Source organism: Gnatocerus cornutus, chromosome 1, assembly GCF_029298725.1.
Source record: "Gnatocerus cornutus isolate USDA-ARS CGAHR chromosome 1, icGnaCorn1.1, whole genome shotgun sequence".
Taxonomy (NCBI): domain Eukaryota; kingdom Metazoa; phylum Arthropoda; class Insecta; order Coleoptera; family Tenebrionidae; genus Gnatocerus; species Gnatocerus cornutus.
In genome coordinates this window covers 16845938-16873700 of record NC_142233.1, presented here as the reverse complement: position 1 = coordinate 16873700, position 27763 = coordinate 16845938, and the positions used below count along the sequence as shown (strand labels likewise).

The 27763-nt window shown below is 29.4% G+C and overlaps 1 protein-coding gene across 1 annotated transcript in view; it reads left to right on the top strand.

Moving 5' to 3' along the window:
- Lgr4 (Leucine-rich repeat-containing G protein-coupled receptor 4) overlaps positions 1 to 27763 on the top strand; it is a 154548-nt gene that overhangs the window by 112446 nt on the left and 14339 nt on the right. Inside the window, exons 12-16 of the mRNA XM_088049831.1 lie at positions 6722 to 6793; positions 6959 to 7030; positions 7079 to 7150; positions 22306 to 22422; positions 22475 to 22707. Of these exons, the coding sequence (XP_087905957.1) occupies positions 6722 to 6793; positions 6959 to 7030; positions 7079 to 7150; positions 22306 to 22422; positions 22475 to 22707 (566 nt within the window). The remainder of the gene's footprint in view (positions 1 to 6721; positions 6794 to 6958; positions 7031 to 7078; positions 7151 to 22305; positions 22423 to 22474; positions 22708 to 27763) is intronic.

Genomic DNA, 27763 nt, shown 5'->3' with positions numbered 1-27763 from the left:
ATTTATAGTTTAATAGAAATTTTTGAATTTTCTGCATATTCAAAAAATTTAAATTTTTGAAATTTTATCTTTTGTTATAAAGTTCTGTAATTTGGTACGTTAGCTAAGCATCCAAAAAGGGACAAACCTACCAAATTTCATTGCTTTATCATCAAAATTGTCTAAATTACAGATGTTATAGAAAATTGTGAATTTTGACCTTGTCCTCTAAATAAAAAATTCAAAAATTTGCAATTCTTACTCTAAAATTCTGTAATTTGGCAAACTAAATTGGCATCCGAGAAATGACAAATTTACCAGTTGTCATTGTTTTAGCGTTAAATTTGTCGAATTTATCAAGTTGCATAGAAATTTTTGAATTTACAGCTTATTTAAAAAATTAAAATGTTCAAATTTTTATTTTTTGTTCTAAAATTTGGTAATTTGGTATATTAGAAAAGCATCTAAAAAGAAACAAATCCACCAAATTTCAGTTTTTTTATCTTTAAAATTGTCGAAATTACTGTTTTTTTAAAAAAAAAATTAATTTTGATCTTGTCGGAATAAAAAATTCCAAAATTTGTAATTTTAGGTCAAAAAGTCTGTATTTTGGCACACTAAATATGCACCTGATAAGTGACCAGTCCACAAAATTTTATTGTTTTAGCCTTAAAATTGTAGGATTTATAGAGTTTAATAGAAATTTTTTACTTTTTTGCTTATTCAAAAAATTAAAATTTACAAATTTTCATCTTTTGTTCTAAAATTCTGTAATTTGGTACGTTAAATAAGCATCTAAAAAGGAACAAATTCACTAAATTTCATCGCTTTATAATCAAAATTGTCAAAATTACAGATTTTATAAAAAAATTGAGTTTTGAGTTTGTCATTTCACTAAAAAAATTCTAAAATTTGTAATTTTTTTTGTAAATTTCTGTTATTTGTCAGACTAAATAAACATCTTAGAAATGACAAGTTTACCAAATTTCATGACTTTAGCATCAAAATTATCGGATTTATCGAATTTAATTGACTTTTCAGCTTATTTAAAGAAGTAAAATTTACAAAATTTCGGTTTCTTGTTTGACAATACTGAAATTGGGTACACGAAATAAGCATGTTTAAGGCGGTAAGTCCACCAAATTTCATTGTTTTATTGTTAAAGTTGTAGGATTTACTAAGTTTAATTTAAATTTTTGAATTAAAAATTCCACATCTTTTTTTTTAAATCTCTGACAATTTTGACGCTAAAACACGGAAAAATGGTGAACTTTATAGTGCTCATTCAGTGTGTCAACTTACAAACTTTTAAAATAAGAATAAAAAAATTGAAATTTTCTGTTTCTAGGTCGAATTTAACATTTAAAACAAATTATTAAATTGGTTCTACAGTATAAAATTTGTTAGATTTATTGAACTCTTAAAAATTTCCGGAATAGCTCAAATTCTCCTGGAATTTTTAGTTTTCCTTGAATTTGATAATTTCGAGATTTTCCTTTGCTTTTTCATTGTAAGCCCCTCATTACATTCTCGCGATTTCTCTTCGCAAAAACCAAACTTTTCGTAGTTTTATTTCTCCATGAATGCCTCCATTCCGCCAACAAACAATCTGTCTAATTCCGCAGCATTTCTGTCTGTTTTTGCCCCATTCACCCTTCGATTCAACAGCCACCACTAAGCTTCTTTATTTTGTAATGACCTGGCAGCTTGTAAAAACCAAATCCGATTTCCAGTCATTTCCATCACACTTTTTATCGTCCGTCTCGTCAACACTGTTTGCACTTAAAATCCCCCAATTCCCAATCACAATTCCCCCATTATCCCCCCCAGCACGAGCCTTTCTAATTAGCTATCCGAACCGCAGTTTATGGCTCTTTAAGTTAACACAGGGCGTTAGCGATCTTTCATAACCGCCATAATATGCGATCCGGAGTTTAATTGAAGAAAATGGCGCTTTTATTAGGTGATTAACTTCGCCAATTGGCGGTGGAGGTCCATCAGGGGATGTTTGTTTCCATTTTTTGCTTGATTTATGGAGGTGTCAGGGCGAAGGAAAGGACGAAGGGTGACGGACTCATCAAAGTTGTAAATGCGTGGAGAAATAAGAGAAATCCGAGGAGACCACTCGGAGGTTTGATGAAAACAGATGTCAGTGAAAGGAGCGAAAAATGAGGGAAAGGAAGATGAAGGTGCGGTACACAATAAATTTAACTTGTAGCTTTTAGGTTTATTTATTTAAAGGGTCGGAGCGGGAAGTGTTTTAACCGATTTTTCTCCGACGGAGTGCTGATTGCGTTTTCAATATTAATGCGGAATTAGGTTCAACAGTAATATATACAGGGTGTATAAAATAAACTAAATTATTTTTGTATTTTTCTCTTAAAGTGTACTAGAAAAAAATGTGTAAATTTTAATTTCTTGAATAAGCAGAAAAGTCAAAAATTTCGATTAAACTCTATAAATCCCACAATTCTAAGGCTAAAACAATAAAATTTTGTGGACTGGTCATTTATCAGATGCTTATTTAGTGTGCCAAAATACAGACTTTTTGACCTAAAATTACAAATTTTGGATTTTTTATTCCGAGAACAAGATCAAAATTCAAAATTTTCGAATAAATCTGTAATTTCGACAATTTTAAAGATAAAAACTGAAATTTGGTAGATTTCTTCCTTTTTTGATGCTTATATAACATACCAAATCACCAAATTTTAGAACAAAAAATAAAAATTTAAACATTTTAATTTTTTGAATAAGCTATAAACTCAAAATTTTTTATTCAACTCGATAAATTCGACAAATTCAACGCTAAAACAATGACATTTGGTGGACTTGTCATTTCTACGATGCCAATTTAGTTTGAAAAATTACAGAATTTTTGAACAAGAATTACAAAATTTAGAATTTTTTATTGCGAGGACAAACTGAAAACTCAAAATTTTCTATAAAATTTGTGATTTTGACAATTTTGATGATAAAGCGATGAAATTTGGTGAATTTGTTCCTTTTTAGTTGCTTATCTAACGGACCAAATTACAGAATTTTAGAAGAAAAGATGAAAATTTGTAAATTTTAATTTTTTGAATAAGCAGAAAAGTCAAAAATTTCTATTAAACTCTATAAATCCCACAATTTTAAGGCTAAAACAATAAAATTATGTGGACTTGTCACTTATCAGATGCTATAGAGTGCCAAAATACAGATTTTTTGACCTTGAATTACAATTTTTGGGTTTTTTTATTTCGAGAACAAGATTAAAATTCAAAATTTTTTACAAAATTTTTAGTTTCGACAATTTTAATAATAAAAATTTTTGTGAATTTGTTTATTTTTAGATGCCTATCTGACGTACTAAATTACAGAATATTAGAACAAAATTAAAAAAAATACAAAATTTTAAGTTTCTAAATAAGCAAAAATTTCTATTTTTCTATTTTTTCTATTAAATTCTATAAATCCGACAATTTTAAGGCTAAAACAATGAAATTTGATGGACTTGTCACTTATCAGATGCCTAATTAGTGTGCCGAAATACAGAATTTCTGACTAAGAATTTCAAATTTTTAAATTTTTTATTTCGAGGACGAGATCAAAATTCAAAAATTTCTATTAAACTCGATAAAACCGACAATTGGTTTAACATGCCTGTTAAATCTGTCAAGTTAGAGAATTAAAAAAAAATTGGAAACTTTAATAATTTTTTTGTTTTACGGACAAGGTGAAAATTCAAAATCTTCAATTAAATTGGTAACGTCAACAATTTTAGTTCCGATTCAATAAAACTTTTAACGGATTTTTAACTTCTGAAAAACATATTTAGACTACCAAATTAAATACATTTATAACAAAAAACAAAAACTTTGAAAATTTACATTTCTAAGACAAGCTAAAAATTCAAAACATTTGTTGAAACTTTGTAAATCCGACAATTTTTACGCTACATTTCTGAAATTTGGTGATCATTTCTAAGATGCCTATTTAGTGTGCCAATTTAGGGAATTTAAAAAAAAAATTACAAAAGTTTTTATTAGGAGGACAGACTTTAAATTAATTATTTTTTTTATTAAACTCGATAAATCCGACAAAATTCTCAAGCTTAAACAATGAAATTTGGTAGACTTTTTACTTATTAGATGCTTATTTAGCGTGGCAAAATTTTTGGCTAAGAAATACAAATTTTGAAATTTTTTATTTCGAAGACGAGATAAAAATTCAAAATTTTCTATAAAATCTGTAATTTCGACAATTTTAATGACAAAAGGATGAAATTAAATGAATTTGTTTCTTTTTAGATGCGTGTTTAATGTACCAAATTACCGAATTTTAGAAACAAAAATATAAATTTTGTAAATTTTAATTTATTGAATAAACAGAAAATTCAAACTTTTTAATAAACTCGATAAATCCGACAATGTTAAGGCTAAAGCAATGCAATTTGATGGACTTGTCGCCTATTAGATCCTTATTTAGTGTGGCGAAATACAGAATTTTTTACCAAGACATACAAATTTTGGAATTGTTTATTTCGAAGACGAGATTAAAATTCAATTTTTTTATAAAATCTGTAATTTCGATAATTTTAAAGTTAAAAAGCTAAAATATGGTGGATTTGTTCCTTTTTAGATGCTTATCTAACGTACCAAATTACAGAATTTTAGAACAAAAGATGAAAATTTGTAAATTTTAATTTTTTGAATAAGCAAAAGATTCAAAAATTTCTATTAAACTCTATAAATCCCACAATTTTAAGGCTAAAACAATAAAATTTTGTAGACTGGTTACTTATCAGATGCTTATTTAGTGTGCCAAAATACAGACTTTTTGACCTAAAATTACAAATTTTGGATTTTTTATTCCGAGTACAAGATCAAAATTCAAAATTTTCGAATAAATCTGTAATTTCGACAATTTTTAAGATTAAAAAATCTGAAATTTGGTGGATTGGTTCCTATTTAGATGTCTGTCTAAAGTATTAAATTACAAAATTTTTGAACAAGAATTACAAATTTTAGATGTTTATTTAGAGGACAAAATCAAAATTTAACATTTTCTATAAAATCTGTAATTTTAACAATTTTGATAACAAAGCGATGAAATTTGGTGGATTTGTTCCTTTTTTGATGTTTATCTATCGTACCAAATTACAGAATTTTAGAACAAAAGATGAAATTTTGTAAATTTATTTCTTGAATAAGTAGAAAATTCGAAAATTTCTATTAAACTCTATAAATCTCCACAATTTTAAGACTAAAGCAATAAAATTATCAGATGCTATAGAGTGCCAAAATACAGATTTTTTGACCTTGAATTACAAATTTTGGGTTTTTTATTTCGAGAACCAGATTAAAATTCAAAATTTTTTATAAAATTTTTAGTTTCGACAATTTTAATGATAAAAAAATTTTGTGAATTTGTTTATTTTTAGATGCCTATCTGACGTACTAAATTACAGAATTTTAGAACAAAATTAAAAAAAATACAAAATTTTAAGTTTCTGAATAAGCAAAAATTTCTATTTTTCTATTTTTTCTATTAAATTCCATAAATCCGACAATTTTAAGGCTAAAACAATGAAATTTGATGGACTTGTCACTTATCAGATGCCTAATTAGTGTGCCGAAATACAGAATTTCTGACTAAGAATTTCAAATTTTTAAATTTTTTATTTCGAGGACGAGATCAAAATTCAAAAATTTTAATTAAATTCGATAAATCCGACAATTTTAATGCAAAAACAATGATTTTTCGTGAACTTATTAATTTTAGCTTGCCTATTTAGTCTGCAAAATTACAGAATTTTAGAAGGAAAATTACAAATTGTGCAATTTTTTATTTGGCAGACAAGCTTAAAATTCAAAATTACCATACCATACCAATGTACCAAATTACAGAATTTTAAAACAAGAAATGATTATAATTTTGAAAGTATTATTTTCAGGAAATCTCATGCTTTTATCTATAGAATTTTCAAATCCGAAAAAACTTAATTCTAAATCATTCTAAAAAATTAAAAAAAAAGAGCAAAAAATCCTGCAGAATCCCGATAACCAAAAAAGATTCTAGAAGATGTTAAAGGGTTTAAAAGGTTCTGAAAAATCGTAAAAACCCTTTGAATGTCCTAAAAATTAATTTTGTATTGGAGAAAAATTCTTCGAGATTTTAAAAATTTTGGTAACAACCAAAATGATCATTCCTAACATCTTTCAAAAGCCTAGAAAATTTTACACCATTCTAATTTTTTATAATAAAAATGGTGGATGCGCCGGGATAATTAAAACGTTTCTTGCATTTCACCGCGTCGCCGAGTAATTTTCCCGAATTATTGTAACGACAAGCTTCAAAACAGCGACAATTTTCCCTTAAGAAACTGTATATTGGTTTTCCTCGAACTCGCCTGCATAAAAGAAAACCTGAAGGATTTCCCAACCGCGCGGGTTTCAATAATTCCCGTCCAAGCCGCAAATAATTATCCAGAAAACTTTCCCCAAACAACTTAATTAAATTTATTAGTAAACATTTCGTCGCCACCATATGAATGAATTGTTTACTTATCCATACACCAATCCAACAAACCGCAATATCGTGGCATCCGCTTCATCCTCGATCCCACAAATTTTATTTATACCCCCGAGTAGTTAAGCGGAATTTATACGGGGTGCAATATACCCTCAAACATCAATTTCGTGCCCTTGAACTTCGAATAAATCAGTTCGAATTGCCCGCACGTTTTTACTTTTTGCAGATATCTGTCCAACAATCACTTGGCCGAACTGAAAAACGGGACTTTCACCAATCTCACTCGTCTGGGAATGCTGTAAGTATTTGCGTGTCGTAATGAATAAAACGGGTTGTGTCCTTAGACTTCCTGTGGGATTTTTAAGGGTATTTCTGGAGTTCCGGTGTCGTGCTCGATGGCTTCATTTAAATGCGCGTTTAATTCAATTGCGGGGTATTTTTAGCACGCTTTGGTTTGTTTCAGGACGTTGGATCACAATTTTATTAAGACGATTGAGATCGGCGTTTTCGTCGATGTGCCGAATCTAACTTTACTGTAAGTGTGCTGTAATTGTAAGGGAAGTGTTCGAAGAGTTCGTTTCAGGAAGTTGGAGCAGAACCAATTTAGGACATTGGACAAGAGAGTGTTGGGGTCGTTAAAGAAGCTGAAGCACATGTGAGTTTCTCTCATTCAATTTTAAGCGGCGATTTCTTGGCTTTATGCTGCTCAGTTTGACCTCCAAGGCTTCGTTCTAAAGAGTCGCAACTCCAGTTATTTGTTGATGTAAGGAAATTTTGAGCCAGTTTTGGACTCTTCGTGAAATTCTGCGTGAAATGAGCACTAAGCAAGTCTAAATTGAAAACCGAAAGACAGCTAACTTCTACATTAAAAATAAAAATTTTGAATTCGAACTATCAAAGACCGATTTCTACGCTAAAAAATTGCGAGAAAACCGACTTCAAAAACAGTTTTTTTGTCCGAAGATTTCGAGAAAAATCGTTTTCAAACCTCCAAAATATTAGCCCTCTGGCGACAATCCGAAATTTCAAACGCCTGTAACTCAGTTATTTGTTGGCGGACTAAAAAAATGATGGTAGTTTTGGATTCAGCGCAAAATTCTGCGTAAAATGAGCCAATACAGCGCCAAATTTCCTCAACAAATAACCGAGATTTCGACCGAATTACATTTTTAGAGGGTGAGTTTAGGGTCACTTTCAAGACGTTGTTTAAGAGGGAAAACTGCTTTTAATATTAAATTATATGTCGATGGAAAGAGCAGCTCGTAATCTATCAACTGTCTAAATCTCAGATCCATTGGGCAAACAGTTTACAAGAGGCGATCAAGAAACGAAAAATTGATAATTTGTCATCGAGTCGCAAAATTTTTTTGCCTAAAAAAACGACTATCGAATTTTTGACTTTTGAGGGTTGATTCTAAAGCGAAATGGGCCGCGAAAAACGATGGTGAAAACCGTTTCTCAAAATCTTTCGTAGTTTCGGAGATATTGGACTTTGAAAATTTTGAAACTCAAAATTTTATATCCGAATTTTTGATCGCCATAACTCAGTTATTTCTGGACAGATCTTAACGAGTTTTACCTTTTTGGATTTTGTGTGAAATTCTGCGTAAAATGAGCACAATACGTTAAGATTGCTGTATAAATAACCGAGATAACGACCGAGTCTAAATTAGAGACTGAAAGACAGCTAACTTGTATACTTTAAATAAGTCAAAATTTTGAATTCAAACTATCTAAAATCGAATTCTAAAATAAAAAATTGCGAAAAAAACTATTCCGAAAAGGGTTTTGTCGTATTTACCATAATTCCGGAAAAATCGAGAAAAATCGTTTTTGGAGCTTCAAAATTTTGGTCCTCTGGCGACAAGCAAAATTTCAAACGCTTCTAACTCACTTATTTGTCGACCTACAAAAAAAACAATATCGGTTTTGGATTCAGCGCAAAATTTTGCGTAAAATGAGTCCACACAGCTCAAATCTCCTCAACAAATATTCGAGATATCGACTGAATTACACTTTCAGAGGGTGATTTTCAAGACGCTGTTTTGGGGCGAAAACTGCCTTTAGTATTATTTAATTATATAGCGTTAAAAAGAGGAGCTCAAGATCTATCGACTGACTAAATCTCAGATCCATAGAGCAAACAGTTTACGAGAGGCGATCAAAAAACGAAAAATTGAAATTTTTCATCGATTGAGTCGCAAAATTTTTTTGACAAAAAAAACGACTATCGAATTTTTGACTTTTGAGGGTTGATTCTAAAGCGAAATGGGCCGCGAAAAACGATGGTGAAAACCGTTTCTCAAAATCTTCCGTTGTTTCGGAGATATTGAACTTTGAAAATTTTGGAACTCAAAATTCAATATCCAAAATTTTGATCGCTTCTAGCTCAGTTATTTCTGGACCGATCTTAACGAGTTTTACCTTTTTGGATTATGTGTAAAATTCTGCGTAAAATGAGTACAATACGTTAAGATTGCTGTATAAATAACTGAGATAGCGACCGAGTCTGAATTAGAGACTAAAAGACAACTAACTTCTACACTAAAAAAATGAAAATTTCAAATACAAGCTATCTAAAATCAATTTGTAAGGTAAAAATTGCGAGAAAAACAGTTCCAAAAAAAGGTTCATTGATATTTGCCATAATTCCGAGCAAAATCGATTTCGAACCCTAAAATTTTTACCCTCTGGCGACAGCTCAAAATTTCAAACGCCTCTAACTTAGTTATTTGTTGACGCACATGAAAAATCAGGATATTTTTGGATTTAGCTCAAAATTCTGCGTCAAATGAGTCCATATAGCTCAAATTTTCTTAACAAATAAACAAAATATCGACCGAATTACATTTTTTGAGGGTGAGTTTAGGGTCATTTTCAAGACGCTGTTTCGGCCGAAAACTGCCTTTAATATTATTGAATTAAATATAGATTGAAAGAGCAGCTCGTAATCTATCAACTGTCTAAATCTCAGATCTATTGGGCAAACAGTTTACGAGGAGCAATCAAAAAACGAAAATATGAAAATTTTTCATCGATTGAGTCGCAAAATTTTTTTGCCCAAAAAATTAACCACCGAATTTTCGACTTTTGAGGGCTGATTCTAAAGCAAAATAACTCAAGAAAAACGATGGTAAAAACCGTTTCTCAAAATCTTTCGTAGTTTCGGAGATATTGGACTTTGAAGATTTTGAAACTCAAAATTTAATATCCGAATTCTCTTAACGAGTTTTACCTTTTTGGATTTTGTGTGAAATTCTGCGTAAAATGAGTACCAATACGTTAAGATTGGTTTATAAATAACCGAAATAGCGACCGAGTCTAAATTAGAGACTGAAAGGCAGCTAACTTCTACATTGAAAATATGACAATTTTTAATTCGAACTATCTAAGATCAATTTCTAAAGTAAAAAATTGCGAGAAAAAGATTTCAAAAACGTTTTTTTTATATTTGCGATAATTCCGGAGAAATCAGGAAAAATCGGTTTCGGAGCTTCAAAATTTTGGTTCTCTGGCGACAAGCGAAATTTCAAACGCCTCTGACTCACTTATTTGTCGACTAACAAAAAAACAAGAGCGGTTTTGGATTCAGCGCGAAATTCTGCGTAAAATGAGTCCACACAGCTCAAATCTCCTCAACAAATATTCGAGATATCGACTAAATTACACTTTCAGAGGGTGATTTTAGGGTCATTTTCAAGACGCTGTTTTGGGGCGAAAACTGCGTTTAGTATTATTTAATTATATAGCGATAGAAAGAGAAGCTCAAGGTCTATCGACTGAGCAAATCTCAGATTGACCGAGCAAATAGTTTACGAGGGGCGATCAAACAACGAAAAATTGAAATTTTTTCATCCATTGAGTCGCAAAATTTTTTTACCCAAAAAATTAACCATCGAATTTTCGACTTTTGAAAACTGATTCTAAAGCAAAATAACTCAAGAAAAACGATAGTAAAAACCGTTTCTCAAAACCTTTCGTAGTTTCGGAGATATTGGACTTTGAAAATTTTGAAACTCAAAATTTAATATCCGAATTTTTGATCGCTTATAACTTAGTTATTTCTGGACCGATCTTAACGAGTTTTACCTTTTTGGATTTTGTGTGAAATTCTGCGTAAAATGAGGCCCAATACGTTAAGATTGCTTTATAAATAACCGAAATAGCGACCGAGTCTAAATTAGAAACTTCTACATTAAAAAAATGAAACTTTTGAATTTGAACTGTCTAAAATTGATTTCTAAGGTAAAAAAATGCGAGGAAAACGATTTCGAAAGCGGTTTTTATATATTTACCATAATTCCGGAGATATCGGGGAAAATCGTTTCTAGAGCTTCAAAATTTTGGTCCTCTGACGTCAAGCCAAAATTTTAAACGCCTCTAACTCAGTTATTTGTAGACTGTCAAAAAAAAACCAGAAAGGTTTTAGATTCAGCGCAAAATTCTGCGTAAATTGAGGTAAAATTAACACAAAATTTCTGTACAAATAAATAAGGTATTTTGACTGAAATATAATGTCAGAAAATTTTTTTGGACAAATATTCATAAAACGTTTCCGGAAAGAAACGACGTTTATTATTTTTGAGTTTTATATCAATCGAAAGAGCAACTCGAAGTCTATCATCTTTCCGAATTTCAAATCTGTAGGTCAAATAGTTTACGAGCGGCAATCAAAATCAAAATTTCTTATCGCTTGAGTTGGAATTTTTTTTTCGAAAAAAATTGAGCATTAAATTTTGAATAACTGAAAACGGCTCCTAAGCCACAAAAGCGCCATAAATGCGATTGCAAAAATTGCGTTTTTTTACTTGTTTTAGTTTCGAAGATTTTAAGCATTGAAAATTTCCAAAATAAACCAACTATCCCAAATTTAATTGACCATAACTCAATTATTTATTGTGGTACGTAGATTTTAAGCACGGATTTGAATTACTCGTGAAATTCTGCGTAAAATGAGTGCGCTTAACCTAAATTTGGCTTCAAAATAAGCGAGATATCTTCTAAACTATATCATAGCTTAGGGGTTTTTTTTTTCAAAATTAAAAAAAAAAATTTTGAATTACAGAAAATTTTAGAGTGAATTATTATCAAACAAAATTCGAGGAAAACAGTGGCAAAAACTGCAGTTTTTCATCTTTCGCAGTTTCCGAAATATGAAGTTTTGATACTTCCGGATCTTCAAAATTTTGGCCCTCTGACCACAACCCGAATTTTTAATCAACCATAACTTAGTTATTGATTGACGTACGGAAAAAATTAAAACAGTTTTGAATTCAGCGTAAAATTCTGCGTAAAATGAGCTACAACAATGCAAAATTGCTTCTGAAATGAATTAGAGATCGAAATAGGTTTTTAAGAGATTTTTTTAGGATGATTTTCGTGAAACATTTTTCGAGCAAAAACGCCGTTTAATGTTTTTGAGTTACATACCAATCGAAAAAGCAGCCCTGAGTCTAGCATCTGCCCAAATTTCAGATCGGTAGGACTAGTTTAAGAACCGCACTCAAAAAAAAATCAAAATTTCAAAATTTGTTTAAATGTTGCTAATTATTATGATTGAAATATTGCGAACGTGTGTCTGAACTTTATGTTAGAACGTGAAATAGTCGACCGGTGTTAGGAAATGACAGTTATCAAGACATACGTTTAGAGAAAAACAGCCCACTAGATAATTAAATATTTGTACGAATGAAATAAGTACGATTAGATTTTTATTATAATAAATAAAGATTTTTAGGAACGAATCTAAAGAATAAGGAAAATCGGAGAAACCCGTCAAAGTACAAAAAATAAAAATGCAAGTGGCTGTAACATTTATTGCACTACAGTGTTGTTACGAACAATATTGAATTTATTTTTTATGGATTTTCGACAATTTTTTATTTGAAATCTCTAGTCTTCAATCTCTCCGCATTACATATACGATCAGACCAGACACCAATAAGACCATGAGAATGGAAACCTGCACATAATGATCACATTGAAACCACTGAAAATTTCCCAAATTTACTACAATAACTTACGATGATGTATTTAGCCATGTTTGCCAGACACTATTAAAAATGAACTTGGAAATCGCATTCATACTGGTTTATTACCATTTTTGTTTAAACGTGTTCTAAAATTTTACAGTTTTTAGAGTTGTTATCAGCCGGATATTAACAGAAATTTCATTTTTAAATATCTCTTATCGTTGGAAATAAAAATTTGTCTGACTTCAACTTCCTTATTATGGTATAATTGTATTAAATATTATTCTAATTATTCCAAAAAATAAATTTTATTGTGCTTTATTTTATTAGTTAAATAGCAACATTTTCTTAAAATTCTTTGGTAATTTTTTTGTTTTGAATCTACCGATTTTTTTTATTCTTAGCAGTTCTCTGGAATTCTCTATACATTCCAGATTCTAAAAAATGTTTTAAAATTGTATTTTCTGTTCCAAGACTCTCTGAAACTGTTTGACAAACATAAAAATTTGCAAATAGTTATAAAAATTATTTATTGCAGTGCGTTTTGTAGTTTTGAATCAATTATTAAGCACTCAAAATTACAAAATTATATCTGCATTGGTCAAAAATTTAGAAATTATGTTGAAAGGGCCGAATAAAATCCGGAAATTTAATTAGAACCTAAAATTAACTTTCCTAAACTTTTTATTTTGATAGTTACATGATCCAAATTTTTAGGATTTAATTTGATTTTTTCGAGAAACTCAACTTCCATACTCAAAACCACCAGTCCTCTGAGTCTCTTGGTTGCGGAATTCCAAGTGGATCATCGTTTGCCTTTTCCGCCCTTGCAAAAAAGATGAAAGTAGCCACCACTAAGAGCAGGAGAATGGACATCTAGACATGATCACATTGAAACCACTGAATTTTCAAAAATTGCGACAACTTACTCTGATGGTGTTAGCCATGTTTGTAGAAGCAATTCGATAAGAAACTACCAAAAATGGACATGGGCGGTCTGTTTTATACCAATTTGCTCATTTGCATTTCTATTTACGACCGTTTTAAATTTTTTACGACTTTTTTTTACTGTTTAGCTTTATCAGCAGTAGTCAGGATTCTGAGAAATTCTCAAAAATCGAAGACCTAAATCCAATTAAAAATTCTTCAAAAATATCATAAGATTTTTTTAATTTTAAGTTACCATTGTTCGCTGGTATTTTTTAAAATTCTAAATTCTATATTCTAAAAAAAATGTTTTTTCTAATTTTCTAGGATCCTCTTCGACTCTAGGATTCTCTAGAACTTTCTAAGATTCTTTGGGTTTCAGACTGGTTTATTAGCCTCGTTAAATTGCAAAATTTTTGGAAGGACGAAATAAATTTTTATTTTTATGTTTATGGTACTAAAATATTCAAAATTTTAAAAGTATTGTCGTAACTCAGTTAATTATGGAACGATAGTTTTGAAATTTGCTGTAATTTCTACCCATAACTTTTTTATTAGTCTTACCTAACACCAAAAGTTTAAAAATAAGGAACCGATTTCCAAAAATTTTTTTTTGTGAAACCAAAATTTTCGAATATGGTAGACATATGCTCTTAAATTGGATGTTTGTTAGACCATACCTTTAAAATTTGCACAGATTACTCGCATCACCTTGCTTAATAAGTTTGCCAAATTACGAAAATGTAGGACGAGCAAGGCAGATTGTAGAAATTTTTATTTTCTAAAATAACCAAAATTTTGAAATTTGGAAAACATTTTTGTAAGTCAGTTATTGATCGAATTTGAACTTTCAATTTTTCGGTGATCAATACTAAAAGTTTGTTCGTTGAGCCTGCCAAATTACAAAATTGTTGCAAGAGCGAGACAAATTTTAGCCAATTTTGGTTTTTAGAGATAAGATGAAATTTCGAAATCTGAAAAATATCTTCGTAACTCAGTTATTTATAGGACGATTACTTTGAAATTTGCTGAAGTTGTTACTTTTAACTTGATTATTATGCCTGCCAAATGCTAAAATTTTTGAGAAAAGGAGGCGACTTTTAGGCATTTTCGTTTTTATGTAACTGAAATTTTTGAAAAGTTCCGTAATATTCCTATAAATTGGAGCTCTATTAGACAATACTCTTGAAATTTGCAGTAATTACTCGTTTCAACTTGGTTAATAAGTTTGCCAAATTACAAAATTGTTGCAAGAGCGAGACAGATTTTAGCCAATTTTGGTTTTTAGAGATAAAATGAAATTTCGAAATCTGAAAAATATCTTCGTAACTCAGATATTTATGGAACGATTACTTTGAAATTTGCTGAAGTTGTTACTTTTAACTTGGTTATTATGCCTGCCAAATGCTAAAATTTTTGAGAAAAGGAGGCGACTTTGAGGCATTTTCGTTTTTATGTAACTCAAATTTTTGAAAAGTTCTGTAATATTCCTGTAAATTGGGTCTCTATTAGACAATATTCTTGAAATTTGCAGTAATTACTCGTTTCAACTTGGTTAATAAGTTTGCCAAATTACAAAATTGTTGCAAGAGCGAGACAGATTTTAGCCAATTTTGGTTTTTAGAGATAAAATGAAATTTCGAAATCTGAAAAATATCTTCGTAACTCAGATATTTATGGGACGATTACTTTGAAATTTGCTGCAGTTGTTACTTTTAACTTGATTATTATGCCTGCCAAATGCTAAAATTTTTGAGAAAAGGAGGTGACTTTTAGGCATTTTCGTTTTTATGTAACTGAAATTTTTGAAAAGTTCAGTAATATTCCTGTAAATTGGATCTCTATTAGATAATATTCTTGAGATTTGCAGTAATTACTCGTTTCAACTTGGTTAATCAGTTTGCCAAATTACAAAATTGTTGCAAGAGCGAGACAGATTTTAGTCAATTTTGGTTTTTAGAGATAAAATGAAATTTCGAAATTTGAAAAATATCTTCGTAACTCAGATATTTATGGGACGATTACTTTGAAATTTGCTAAAGTTGTTACTTTTAACTTGATTATTATGCCTGCCAAATGCTTAATTAAATTTTTAAGAAAAGGAGGCGACATTGAGGCATTTTCGTTTTTATGTAACTCAAATTTTTGAAAAGTTCTGTAATATTCCTATAAATTGGATCTCTATTAGACAATATTCTTGAGATTTGCAGTAATTACTCATTTCAACTTGTTTAATAAATTTGTCAAATTACAAAATTGTTGCAAGAGCGAGACAGATTTTAGCCAATTTTGGTTTTTAGAGATAAAATGAAATTTCGAAATCTGAAAAATATCTTCGTAACTCAGATATTTATGGAACGATTACTTTGAAATTTGCTGAAGTTGTTACTTTTAACTTGATTATTATGCCTGCCAAATGCTAAAATTTTTGAGAAAAGGAGGCGACTCTTAGGCATTTTCGTTTTTATGTAACTCAAATTTTTGAAAAGTTCTGTAATATTCCTGTAAATTGGGTCTCTATTAGACAATATTCTTGAAATTTGCAGTAATTACTCGTTTCAACTTGGTTAATAAGTTTGCCAAATTACAAAATTGTTGCAAGAGCGAGACAGATTTTAGCCAATTTTGGTTTTTAGAGATAAAATGAAATTTCGAAATTTGAAAAATATCTTCGTAACTCAGTTATTTATAGGACGATTACTTTGAAATTTGCTGAAGTTGTTACTTTTAACTTCTTTACTATGCCTGCCAAATGCTAAAATTTTTGAGAAAAGGAGGTGACTTTTAGGCATTTTCGTTTTTATGTAACTCAAATTTTTCAAAAGTTCAGTAATATTCCTGTAAATTGGATCTCTATTAGACAATATTCTTGAGATTTGCAGTAATTACTCGTTTCAACTTGGTTAATCAGTTTGCCAAATTACAAAATTGTTGCAAGAGCGAGACAGATTTTAGCCAAATTTGGCTTTTAGAGATAAGATGAAATTTCGAAATTTGAAAAATATCTTCGTAACTCAGTTATTTATAGGACGATTACTTTGAAATTTGCTGAAGTTGTTACTTTTAACTTCTTTACTATGCCTGCCAAATGCTAAAATTTTTGAGAAAAGGAGGTGACTTTTAGGCATTTTCGTTTTTATGTAACTGAAATTTTTGAAAAGTTCAGTAATATTCCTGTAAATTGGATCTCTATTAGACAATACTCTTGAAATTTCCAGTAATTACTCGTTTCAACTTGGTTAATAAGTTTGCCAAATTACAAAATTGTTGCAAGAGCGAGACAGATTTTAACCAATTTTGGTTTTTAGAGATAAGATGAAATTTCGAAATTTGAATAATATCTTCGTAACCCAGTTACTTATGGGACGATTACTTTGAAAATTGCTGAGGTTGTTACTTTTAACTTGTTTACTATGCCTGTCAATTGGCAAAATTTTTGAGAAAAAGGAGACAAGTTTCTAGAATTTTCTTTTTTTTGGAATTCAATTTTTCAAAAATTTCAGTAATATGCTCGTAAATTGGATTTTTATGGGACTACATTTTTGAAATTTACAGAGATTACGTGTTTCAACCTATTTAATAGTTACGCCAAATGGAACGGCTTTGAGAAATTTATATTTGGATGGAACCAAAACTAAAAAAAATCTAAATAAATCTAAAAATTTCAATCAAGACCAAAGTGCGAAATTAGCATAATACAGAACATCCAAACATTTAGCCCTAATCAACCACAAAGTCAATAAATAACGACAACCTGCCCACGCATCATTAAAATTGATTAGATTTATTAACTCGACGTTCGTTAAATTACTATCCGTGTTCGATCAGAGTGGCATTTAATTGTCCAATAATAATTAATGTCTAATGCTGCCATTTTCTGACACAGACATATAGATTTTGATATGAACTGATGTGGAAATCGATGTACCGACACTTCAATTACACCGAAATTTTAATAGCTGTGAAGTTGGCAATAAATTCATTTGAGTGCGTTTTTGTATTTTTTTGCGAATTGAGTGATTACTCGTTAAAAGGAAAGATAAACGTGTTTAATGGCTTGTGAAGTAGTAAAATCTGTTTGTCTTCATTTCCATTTCCATGAAAATTTATTGTTTTTCTTGATTTGATTTGAACGGAATTTAGCACAAATTTTGGTTTTATGAAGTTCGGTGATTTTATTTGAACTCAACAGTTTGGAATTTTGGTTCTTTTCACACTAATGAAAGACGTTTCTTTCGATGACTTTGTAATTTAGACGATTCAACGGGCAAACTTCAAGTATTAGTCACCACAAATTGCAAATAACTGAATTTAAAAATATTTTGGAAATTTCAAAATTTTGGTTACTCTGGAACTTTTTTTAATTCTATTTTGCTTTTTTAACAATTTAGTAATTTGGCAAATTTATTAAGCAAGTTGCAACGAGTAATTTTGCCAAATATCAATGATATAGCCCAATAATCAACCAATTTACGAGTATTTTACAAAAATTTCAAAATTTTTGGTTCCACAGAAAACAAAAATATATCTAAATACCGTCGCTTTTTTTCAAAAATTTTGTCATTTGGCACACCTAGTAAGTAAGTTCAAAACAACAACTTCTGCAAATTTCAAAGTCATCGACTCACAAATAACTAAGTTACGAAGACACTTTCTAAATTTAAAAATTTCACGATATCCCAAAAAGCAAAATTTGCTAAAATCAGTCCCGTTCTTTGAATAATTTTGTATTTTTGCAGATTCAACAAATAGGCTCTGAGTAACAACCACCACAAATTTGAGAGTTCTAGTACAACTAATAACTAATTTACAAAAAAAATTCGAAATTTCAAAATTTTAGGTAGTCCATACATTAAAAATTTCTAAAAACTGTCCCGCCGCTCCAGCAATTTTGTAATTTGCCAAACTTATTAACCAGGTTGAAACGAGTAACTAATGCAAATTTCAAAAATATTGTCTAATATAGATTAATTTTACGAGTATATTACTGAACTTTTTCAAAAATTTTAGTTTCACAAAATAGAAAATTTCGAAAAGTCGTCCACTTTTTTCAAAAATTTTGACATTTGGCAAGCACAGTAAACAAGTTAAATGTAACAACTTCAGCAAATTTCAAAGTAATCGTCCCATAAACAACTGAGTTACGAAGATATTTAGAAATTTCATGTTCCAAAAAACCAAAATTCGCTATAATCTGTCTTCTTCTTGGAATAATTTAGTAATTTTGCAGACTCACCGAGCAAACTTTAAGTATTGATCACCACAAAATTGAAAGTTCCGGTTCGACCAATAACTGATTTACAAAAATATTTTCGAAATTTTAAAATTTTGGTTAGTTCCAAAAAAATTCTAAAATCTGTTCCGCTCATCCGACATTTTTTTAATTTATCGAACTTATTTTTAAGCAAGCTAAAGCGAGTAATCTCTAAAGATATAGTCAAATAAAGATCCAATTCACGAGCATATTTCTAAAATTTTTGAAAAGTTTGGTTCCACGAAAAAATATTTTTTTTAAAATTTGTTCTTTTTTCAAATCGTTTGGTGTTAGGTAAGACTAATAAAAAAGTTATGGGTAGCAATTTCAGCAAATTTCAAAATTATCGTTCCATAATTAACTGAGTTACGACAATACTTTTAAAGTTTTGAATATTTTAGTACCATAAACATAAAAATGAAAATTTATTTTGACTTTCCAAAAATTTTGCAATTTGGCAGGGCTAATAAACCAGTCTAAAATCTAAAGAATCTTAGAAAGTTCTAGAGGATCCTGAGCACTAAGAGTCGAAGAAAATTTTAAAAAATTAAAAAAAAAACTGCAAATTTTTTTTAGAATTTTAGAAAATACCAGCGAACAATAGTAACTAAAAATTAAAAAAAAAAATTAACAAAAAAAAATCAACGACATCTCGATCTCATGAGACAATCTCATGAGAATTTTGAAAAATTTTTAATTTGAATTATGTCTTTGATTTTTGAAGAATTTCTCCGAATCCTGACCACTGCTGATAAAGCTAAACAGTAAAAAAAATCGTAAAAATTTTAAAACGGCCGTAAATAAAAAAGCAAATAAGCAAATAGGTATAAAACAGACCGTCCATGTCCACTAGTAGCAGTTTCTTTCCGAATTTTTTCAACAAACATGGCTAAAATCATTAGAGTAAGTTGCTATTTTTAAAATTCAGTAATTTTATTATCAATTTTTCATGTTCAGATTTCGATTCTGATCCTCTTATTGGTCTCTGCTCTGATTCTTTTTGCAACAGCGAAAAAGACAAACGATGATGCATCTGACAAAAAGCCAGTATTTGAAAATACTGATGAAAGGTTTTTTTGGTACAATGATCCGTTATAATGATCCGTAAAATTTCTGTTTGTAATAAAAAGTGTTATAATAAAGAATTACTAAACTATTTGCTAATTTTTATGTTTGTCAAACATTTTGACAGTACTGATCCAAATCAAATTATAGATATAAAATTTTAGACATTCCTGGAGGAAAATCTCAAAGAAATTTCTAAAATTTTGCCCAATATAGCTTTAATTTTGTGATTTTGTGTGCTTAATGAACAGTTTAAAATTAGATAACCCTGAAAATTTGAACCATATAGCTCTCACACTAAACTGTGTACGAGAGTTAATTTTAGGCTCTCATTATATTGCCACCTTTTATTCGGTTTCTTGAAAATAATTTCTAAAATCTTACGTATTGCAGCTAAAATTTTGTACTTTCGTTTGCCCAATAAACAGTTTAAAACTAGTAAATCCTAAAAATTTCAAGCATATAACTCTTAAAATAAACCGTTTACGAGAGTTAATTTAAGGGTCTGATTAAATTTCCGACTTTTATTCGGCCTCTTCAAAATAATTTCTAAAATCTTGTCCAATGTGGCTATAATTTTATAATTTCGTGTGCTTAATAAACGATTCAAAAGTAGTAAATTATAAAAATTAAAGCATACAACTATCAAAATAACCAGTTTACGAAAGTTAATTTTCGGCTCTGATTAAATTTTCGAGTTGTTTGCAGTTTCTCCAACATAATTTCAAAAAATGTGCCCAATGCCGGCATAATTTTGTAATTTTGTATGCTTAATAAATAGTTCAAAACTAGTAAATCCTGAAAATTTGAAGCATATAACCCTTAAACTAAACAGTTTACAAGAGTTATTTTTAGGCTCTGATTAAATTTCCGACTTTTATTGGGCCTCTTTAACATAATTTTTAAAATCTTGCTCACTGCAACTATAATTTTTTAATTCCGTGTGTTTAAGAAACGGTTTAAAACTAGTAAATACTAAAAATTTTAAGCATATACTTTTCAAAATAAACAATTTGCGAGAGTTAATTCTACGCTTCGAGTAAAATGCTGATTTTTCTTTGAGCTCTCAAAAAAAATTCTAAAATCTTTTTCAATTCAACTAGATTTTTGAAAACTTGTGTGTTTAATAAACAGTCTGCAGCTAGTAAATTTTAAGCAACTGACCTGACCTGACCTGACCTGACCTGACCTGACCTGACCTGACTAGAATTTTAAAATTGTCCTCTTAATAAACAATCTAAGACCAGTGAATACTAAAAATTTGAAGCTTATAACTCTGAAAATAAACATTTTACAAGATTTAATATTACGCTCTGAATAAATTGCTGATTTTAGGTTTTATTTGATTTGTAAATAAAATTTTGTCTATTGCAGTGTTAAAAATTTAAAATTGTATAAAAGCTGAAAGTTTTTAAAAACCCCAGACAACAATAAAAAGTCAAGAAGATTCTAAAGTTTCGGAAAATCGAAATCACAAAAAATTATAACAAATTATTACAAAATTGAGAAAAATCCTAAAGAAGAATTCCAGAAAAGACCTGACCTGACCTGACCTGACTAGAATTTTAAAATTGTCCTCTTAATAAACAATCTAAGACCAGTGAATACTAAAAATTTGAAGCTTATAACTCTGAAAATAAACATTTTACAAGATTTAATATTACGCTCTGAATAAATTGCTGATTTTAAGTTTTATTTGATTTGTAAATAAAATTTTGTCTTTTGCAGTGTTAAAAATTTAAAATTGTATAAAAGCTGGAAGTTTTTAAAAACCCCAGACGACAATAAAAAGTCAAGAAGATTCTAAAGTTTCGGAAAATCGAAATCACAAAAAATTATAACAAATTATTAGAAAATTGAGAAAAATCCTAAAGAAGAATTCCAGAAATCTTTGAATCCTGAGAAATTCGAAAAATCTTTTGAAATTCTAGAAAATTCTACAAACTCCACAAAAAAAAAACCTAAAAGTTCCTTGGAAAATCTCAGAATACATGAAAATTCTAAAGAAACTTGTAGAAAATTCAGAATCCGGAGAATCCTAAAAAAGCTTTGAAATTTTGTACCGTGTGATCCATTCTAAGTAGACGTACGTCGGCTTCTAGTTCGGAAACCCCTTCAAACATTTAGTTTCGATTCGTCAAAACTCCTGCGTTGGTGTTAGCTACGACACGATTTCTTCCTCCAAACCAACTGCGATTGGAAATTTAATCCACAATGTTTTCATTCAATATTTTTCGATTAAATAACAGATCTAATAAACCAATCCCTAGAGGTATTACCTTTGCGGCCATTTTATTACTCCCCTCAGAAATATTGTTCCAAGCTTGTACAAATAATAAAAGACATCCAATTGACCTCCACGCATCTTTCTGTTGATCTAAGTACAAAACCATTAATAGTACTCCTTGAATTCCAGCCTTTTGTTCCCGAGATTCCCAAAATCGCACTCATCCATCTTCCCGGACACCCCTTTTATCTATTTTCTCATTTCTAAGTCAACGCGCTAAATGAATCTCTTCATTTAGTACAACAAACTGAGACTCCCCCAAATCCCGGCCATTATCCCCTTTAATAATAACTCTTAAATTCCAGTTGGTTTCATCGATTCGAGCTGTGCGAAAGCGCTTTGCACGTCAGGGACTGCTATCCCAAGGGAGACGGGATCTCCAGCCGGGAACACCTGTTGAACAACCCCATTCTGCGAGCCAGGTGAGGTGCGCTCTTCCCGTTTTTCCAACAGGAACTCTCTCTCTTTTTGCAGTGTTTGGATCATGGCCAGTATTGGATGCACTGGGAATTTGATCGTGCTCTTGGGGCGCTTCCTGGCGCCGAGTAACAACGTCGTGCATTCGCTTTATTTGCGTAATCTGGCGCTGTCTGATTTGCTGATGGGGGTGTACTTATTCAGCATCGCAATCGCGGATCAACACTACAAGAGGGATTATTTGACATATCAGTATTCCTGGAGGCACAGCCACATGTGTAATTTATGCGGTGAGTTGGCTGGGGGTTCATTTTGTACCGTTCAACGTGCGGTAAATGCGATGAGGCGTGAGTTTGTTTCGTGGGTTGGCAGCAGTGGAAAAACAGTTGGAAAATGACGGTTTGTGTGTTAGTCGTCGAGTGAGACTTACACTCAGTGTGACCAACGGAAGTGTTAATAAAAAAACAAATTTAAACTTTTCGTGGAATTTATTAGTCCTGGAGAATTCTTGAGTGATCCTGGAACGGTGGACTATTTCAGTCAAATTCCATTAATTCCAGGAATTTAAAAAAGAAACTCAAGTCAAACACCTTCTTAAAAGCTCCTAGAAAATTAGAAGTCTGAAGATGAGAATTATAATTTTGGATATTTCCTCCATATTGAGATTTTGAAAAATTACTAATTTATGCATCAAAAGTCAAAAATATAGAGCTAAAAGGACAATTTTTGTAATTTTTTTTTGGGTCAAAGTAATTTTTTTTTAATTTTACACAGGCTGTAATTTTGAAAGTTTTCAACTTAGAACAATGAAATCGTGGCAAATTACTCTTTCTATGTTGTTCATGAACTGTGTCAAATGTCAAAATAACAGAGCCAAAATAACAAATTTTAGAAATTTTTACATTTTGGGTTACAATTAAACTTCCAAATTTAACATTTAGGGCTATAATTTCGGCCATATTTAACCAACAATATTTAAATTTTGGGAAATTACTAATTTAGGCTTGTTTAAGAACTGTGTTAAATGTCAACATTATAGAGCCAAAAATACAAATTTTAGAATTTTTTATTTTTAGAGTCAAAGCTAATTTTCCAAATTTTACACTGACGACTGTAATTTTGGAAGTTTTCAACTTAGAAATATGAAATTGTGACAAATTACTCTTCTTAAGTTATTTATGAACTGTGTCAAATGTCAAAATTATAGAGCCAAAAAGACTAATTTTAGAAATTTTTAGGTTTAGAGCCAAACTGAAACTTCCAAATTTGGCATTGAAGGCTCTAATTTCTGCTATTTTCAAACTACAAAATTGCAATTTTGGGAAATTATTAACTTAGGCTTGTTTATAAACTCAACAAATGTCAAAATTATAGAGCCAAAAAAACAAATTTTAGAAATTTTTGTTTTTTTGATTTAAAGCAAAATTTCAAGTTTTACGTTGACGACTTTAAATTTAAAAATTTTCAACTTAGAAAAATAAAATTGTGGCAAATAACTCTTTTTAAGTTATTTATGAACTGTGTCAAATGTCAAAATTATAGAGCCAAAAATACAAATTCTCGAATTTTTTACGTTTAGGGCCAAACTAAAACTTCCAAATTTGGCATTGAAAGCTCTAATTTCGGTTATTTTCAAACTACAAAATTGCAATTTTGGGAAATTACTAATTTAGGCTTTTTTAAAAACTATGTCAAACGTCAAAATTATAGAGCCAAAATAACAAATTTTAGAAATTTTTACATTTTGGGTTACAATTAAACTTCCAAATTTAACATTTAGGGCTATAATTTCGGCCATATTTAACCTACAATATTGAAATTTTGGGAAATTACTAATTTAGGCTTGTTAAAGAACTGTGTCAAATGTCAACATTATAGAGCCAAAAATACAAATTTTAGAATTTTTTATTTTTAGAGTCAAAGCAAATTTTTCAAATTTTACAACGACGACTGTAATTTTGGAAATTTTCAACTTAGAAAAATGAAATTGTGGCAAATTACTCTTTTTAAGTTATTTATGAACTGTGTCAAATGTCAAAATTATAGAGCCAAAAATACAAATTCTCGAATTTTTTACGTTTAGGGCCAAACTGAAACTTCCAAATTTGGCATTGAAAGCTCTAATTTCGGTTATTTTCAAACTACAAAATTGCAATTTTGGGAAATTACTAATTTAGGCTTTTTTAAAAACTATGTCAAACGTCAAAATTATAGAGCCAAAATAACAAATTTTAGAAATTTTTACATTTTGGGTTACAATTAAACTTCCAAATTTAACATTTAGGGCTATAATTTCGGCCATATTTAACCTACAATATTGAAATTTTGGGAAATTACTAATTTAGGCTTGTTTAAGAACTGTGTCAAATGTCAACATTATAGAGCCAAAAATACAAATTTTAGAATTTTTTATTTTTAGAGTCAAAGCAAATTTTCCAAATTTTACATTGACGACTGTAATTTTGGAAGTTTTTAACTTGGAAATATGAAATTGTGACAAGTTACTCTTCTTAAGTTATTTATGAACTGTGTCAAATGTCAAAATTATAGAGCCAAAAAAACAAATTTTAGAAATTTTTAGGTTTAGAGCCAAACTGAAACTTCCAAATTTGGCATTGAAGGCTCTAATTTCTGCTATTTTCAAACTACAAAATTGCAATTTTGGGAAATTATTAACTTAGGCTTGTTTATAAACTCAACAAATGTCAAAATTATAGAGCCAAAAAAACAAATTTTAGAAATTTTTGTTTTTTTGATTTAAAGCAAAATTTCAAGTTTTACGTTGACGACTTTAAATTTAAAAATTTTCAACTTAGAAAAATAAAATTGTGGCAAATAACTCTTTTTAAGTTATTTATGAACTGTGTCAAATGTCAAAATTATAGAGCCAAAAATACAAATTCTCGAATTTTTTACGTTTAGGGCCAAACTAAAACTTCCAAATTTGGCATTGAAAGCTCTAATTTCGGTTATTTTCAAACTACAAAATTGCAATTTTGGGAAATTACTAATTTAGGCTTTTTTAAAAACTATGTCAAACGTCAAAATTATAGAGCCAAAATAACAAATTTTAGAAATTTTTACATTTTGGGTTACAATTAAACTTCCAAATTTAACATTTAGGGCTATAATTTCGGCCATATTTAACCTACAATATTGAAATTTTGGGAAATTACTAATTTAGGCTTGTTAAAGAACTGTGTCAAATGTCAACATTATAGAGCCAAAAATACAAATTTTAGAATTTTTTATTTTTAGAGTCAAAGCAAATTTTTCAAATTTTACAACGACGACTGTAATTTTGGAAATTTTCAACTTAGAAAAATGAAATTGTGGCAAATTACTCTTTTTAAGTTATTTATGAACTGTGTCAAATGTCAAAATTATAGAGCCAAAAATACAAATTCTCGAATTTTTTACGTTTAGGGCCAAACTGAAACTTCCAAATTTGGCATTGAAAGCTCTAATTTCGGTTATTTTCAAACTACAAAATTGCAATTTTGGGAAATTACTAATTTAGGCTTTTTTAAAAACTATGTCAAACGTCAAAATTATAGAGCCAAAATAACAAATTTTAGAAATTTTTACATTTTGGGTTACAATTAAACTTCCAAATTTAACATTTAGGGCTATAATTTCGGCCATATTTAACCTACAATATTGAAATTTTGGGAAATTACTAATTTAGGCTTGTTTAAGAACTGTGTCAAATGTCAACATTATAGAGCCAAAAATACAAATTTTAGAATTTTTTATTTTTAGAGTCAAAGCAAATTTTCCAAATTTTACATTGACGACTGTAATTTTGGAAGTTTTTAACTTGGAAATATGAAATTGTGACAAGTTACTCTTCTTAAGTTATTTATGAACTGTGTCAAATGTCAAAATTATAGAGCCAAAAAAACAAATTTTAGAAATTTTTAGGTTTAGAGCCAAACTGAAACTTCCAAATTTGGCATTGAAGGCTCTAATTTCTGCTATTTTCAAACTACAAAATTGCAATTTTGGGAAATTATTAACTTAGGCTTGTTTATAAACTCAACAAATGTCAAAATTATAGAGCCAAAATAACAAATTTTAGAAATTTTTACATTTTGGGTTACAATTAAACTTCCAAATTTAATATTTAGGGCTATAATTTCGGCCATATTTAACCTACAATATTGAAATTTTGGGAAATTACTAATTTAGGCTTGTTAAAGAACTGTGTCAAATGTCAACATTATAGAGCCAAAAATACAAATTTTAGAATTTTTTATTTTTAGAGTCAAAGCAAATTTTTCAAATTTTACAACGACGACTGTAATTTTGGAAATTTTCAACTTAGAAAAATGAAATTGTGGCAAATTACTCTTTTTAAGTTATTTATGAACTGTGTCAAATGTCAAAATTATAGAGCCAAAAATACAAATTCTCGAATTTTTTACGTTTAGGGCCAAACTGAAACTTCCAAATTTGGCATTGAAAGCTCTAATTTCGGTTATTTTCAAACTACAAAATTGCAATTTTGGGAAATTACTAATTTAGGCTTTTTTAAAAACTATGTCAAACGTCAAAATTATAGAGCCAAAATAACAAATTTTAGAAATTTTTACATTTTGGGTTACAATTAAACTTCCAAATTTAACATTTAGGGCTATAATTTCGGCCATATTTAACCTACAATATTGAAATTTTGGGAAATTACTAATTTAGGCTTGTTTAAGAACTGTGTCAAATGTCAACATTATAGAGCCAAAAATACAAATTTTAGAATTTTTTATTTTTAGAGTCAAAGCAAATTTTTCAAATTTTACAACGACGACTGTAATTTTGGAAATTTTCAACTTAGAAAAATGAAATTGTGGCAAATTACTCTTTTTAAGTTATTTATGAACTGTGTCAAATGTCAAAATTATAGAGCCAAAAATACAAATTCTCGAATTTTTTACGTTTAGGGCCAAACTGAAACTTCCAAATTTGGCATTGAAAGCTCTAATTTCGGTTATTTTCAAACTACAAAATTGCAATTTTGGGAAATTACTAATTTAGGCTTTTTTAAAAACTATGTCAAACGTCAAAATTATAGAGCCAAAATAACAAATTTTAGAAATTTTTACATTTTGGGTTACAATTAAACTTCCAAATTTAACATTTAGGGCTATAATTTCGGCCATATTTAACCTACAATATTGAAATTTTGGGAAATTACTAATTTAGGCTTGTTTAAGAACTGTGTCAAATGTCAACATTATAGAGCCAAAAATACAAATTTTAGAATTTTTTATTTTTAGAGTCAAAGCAAATTTTCCAAATTTTACATTGACGACTGTAATTTTGGAAGTTTTTAACTTGGAAATATGAAAT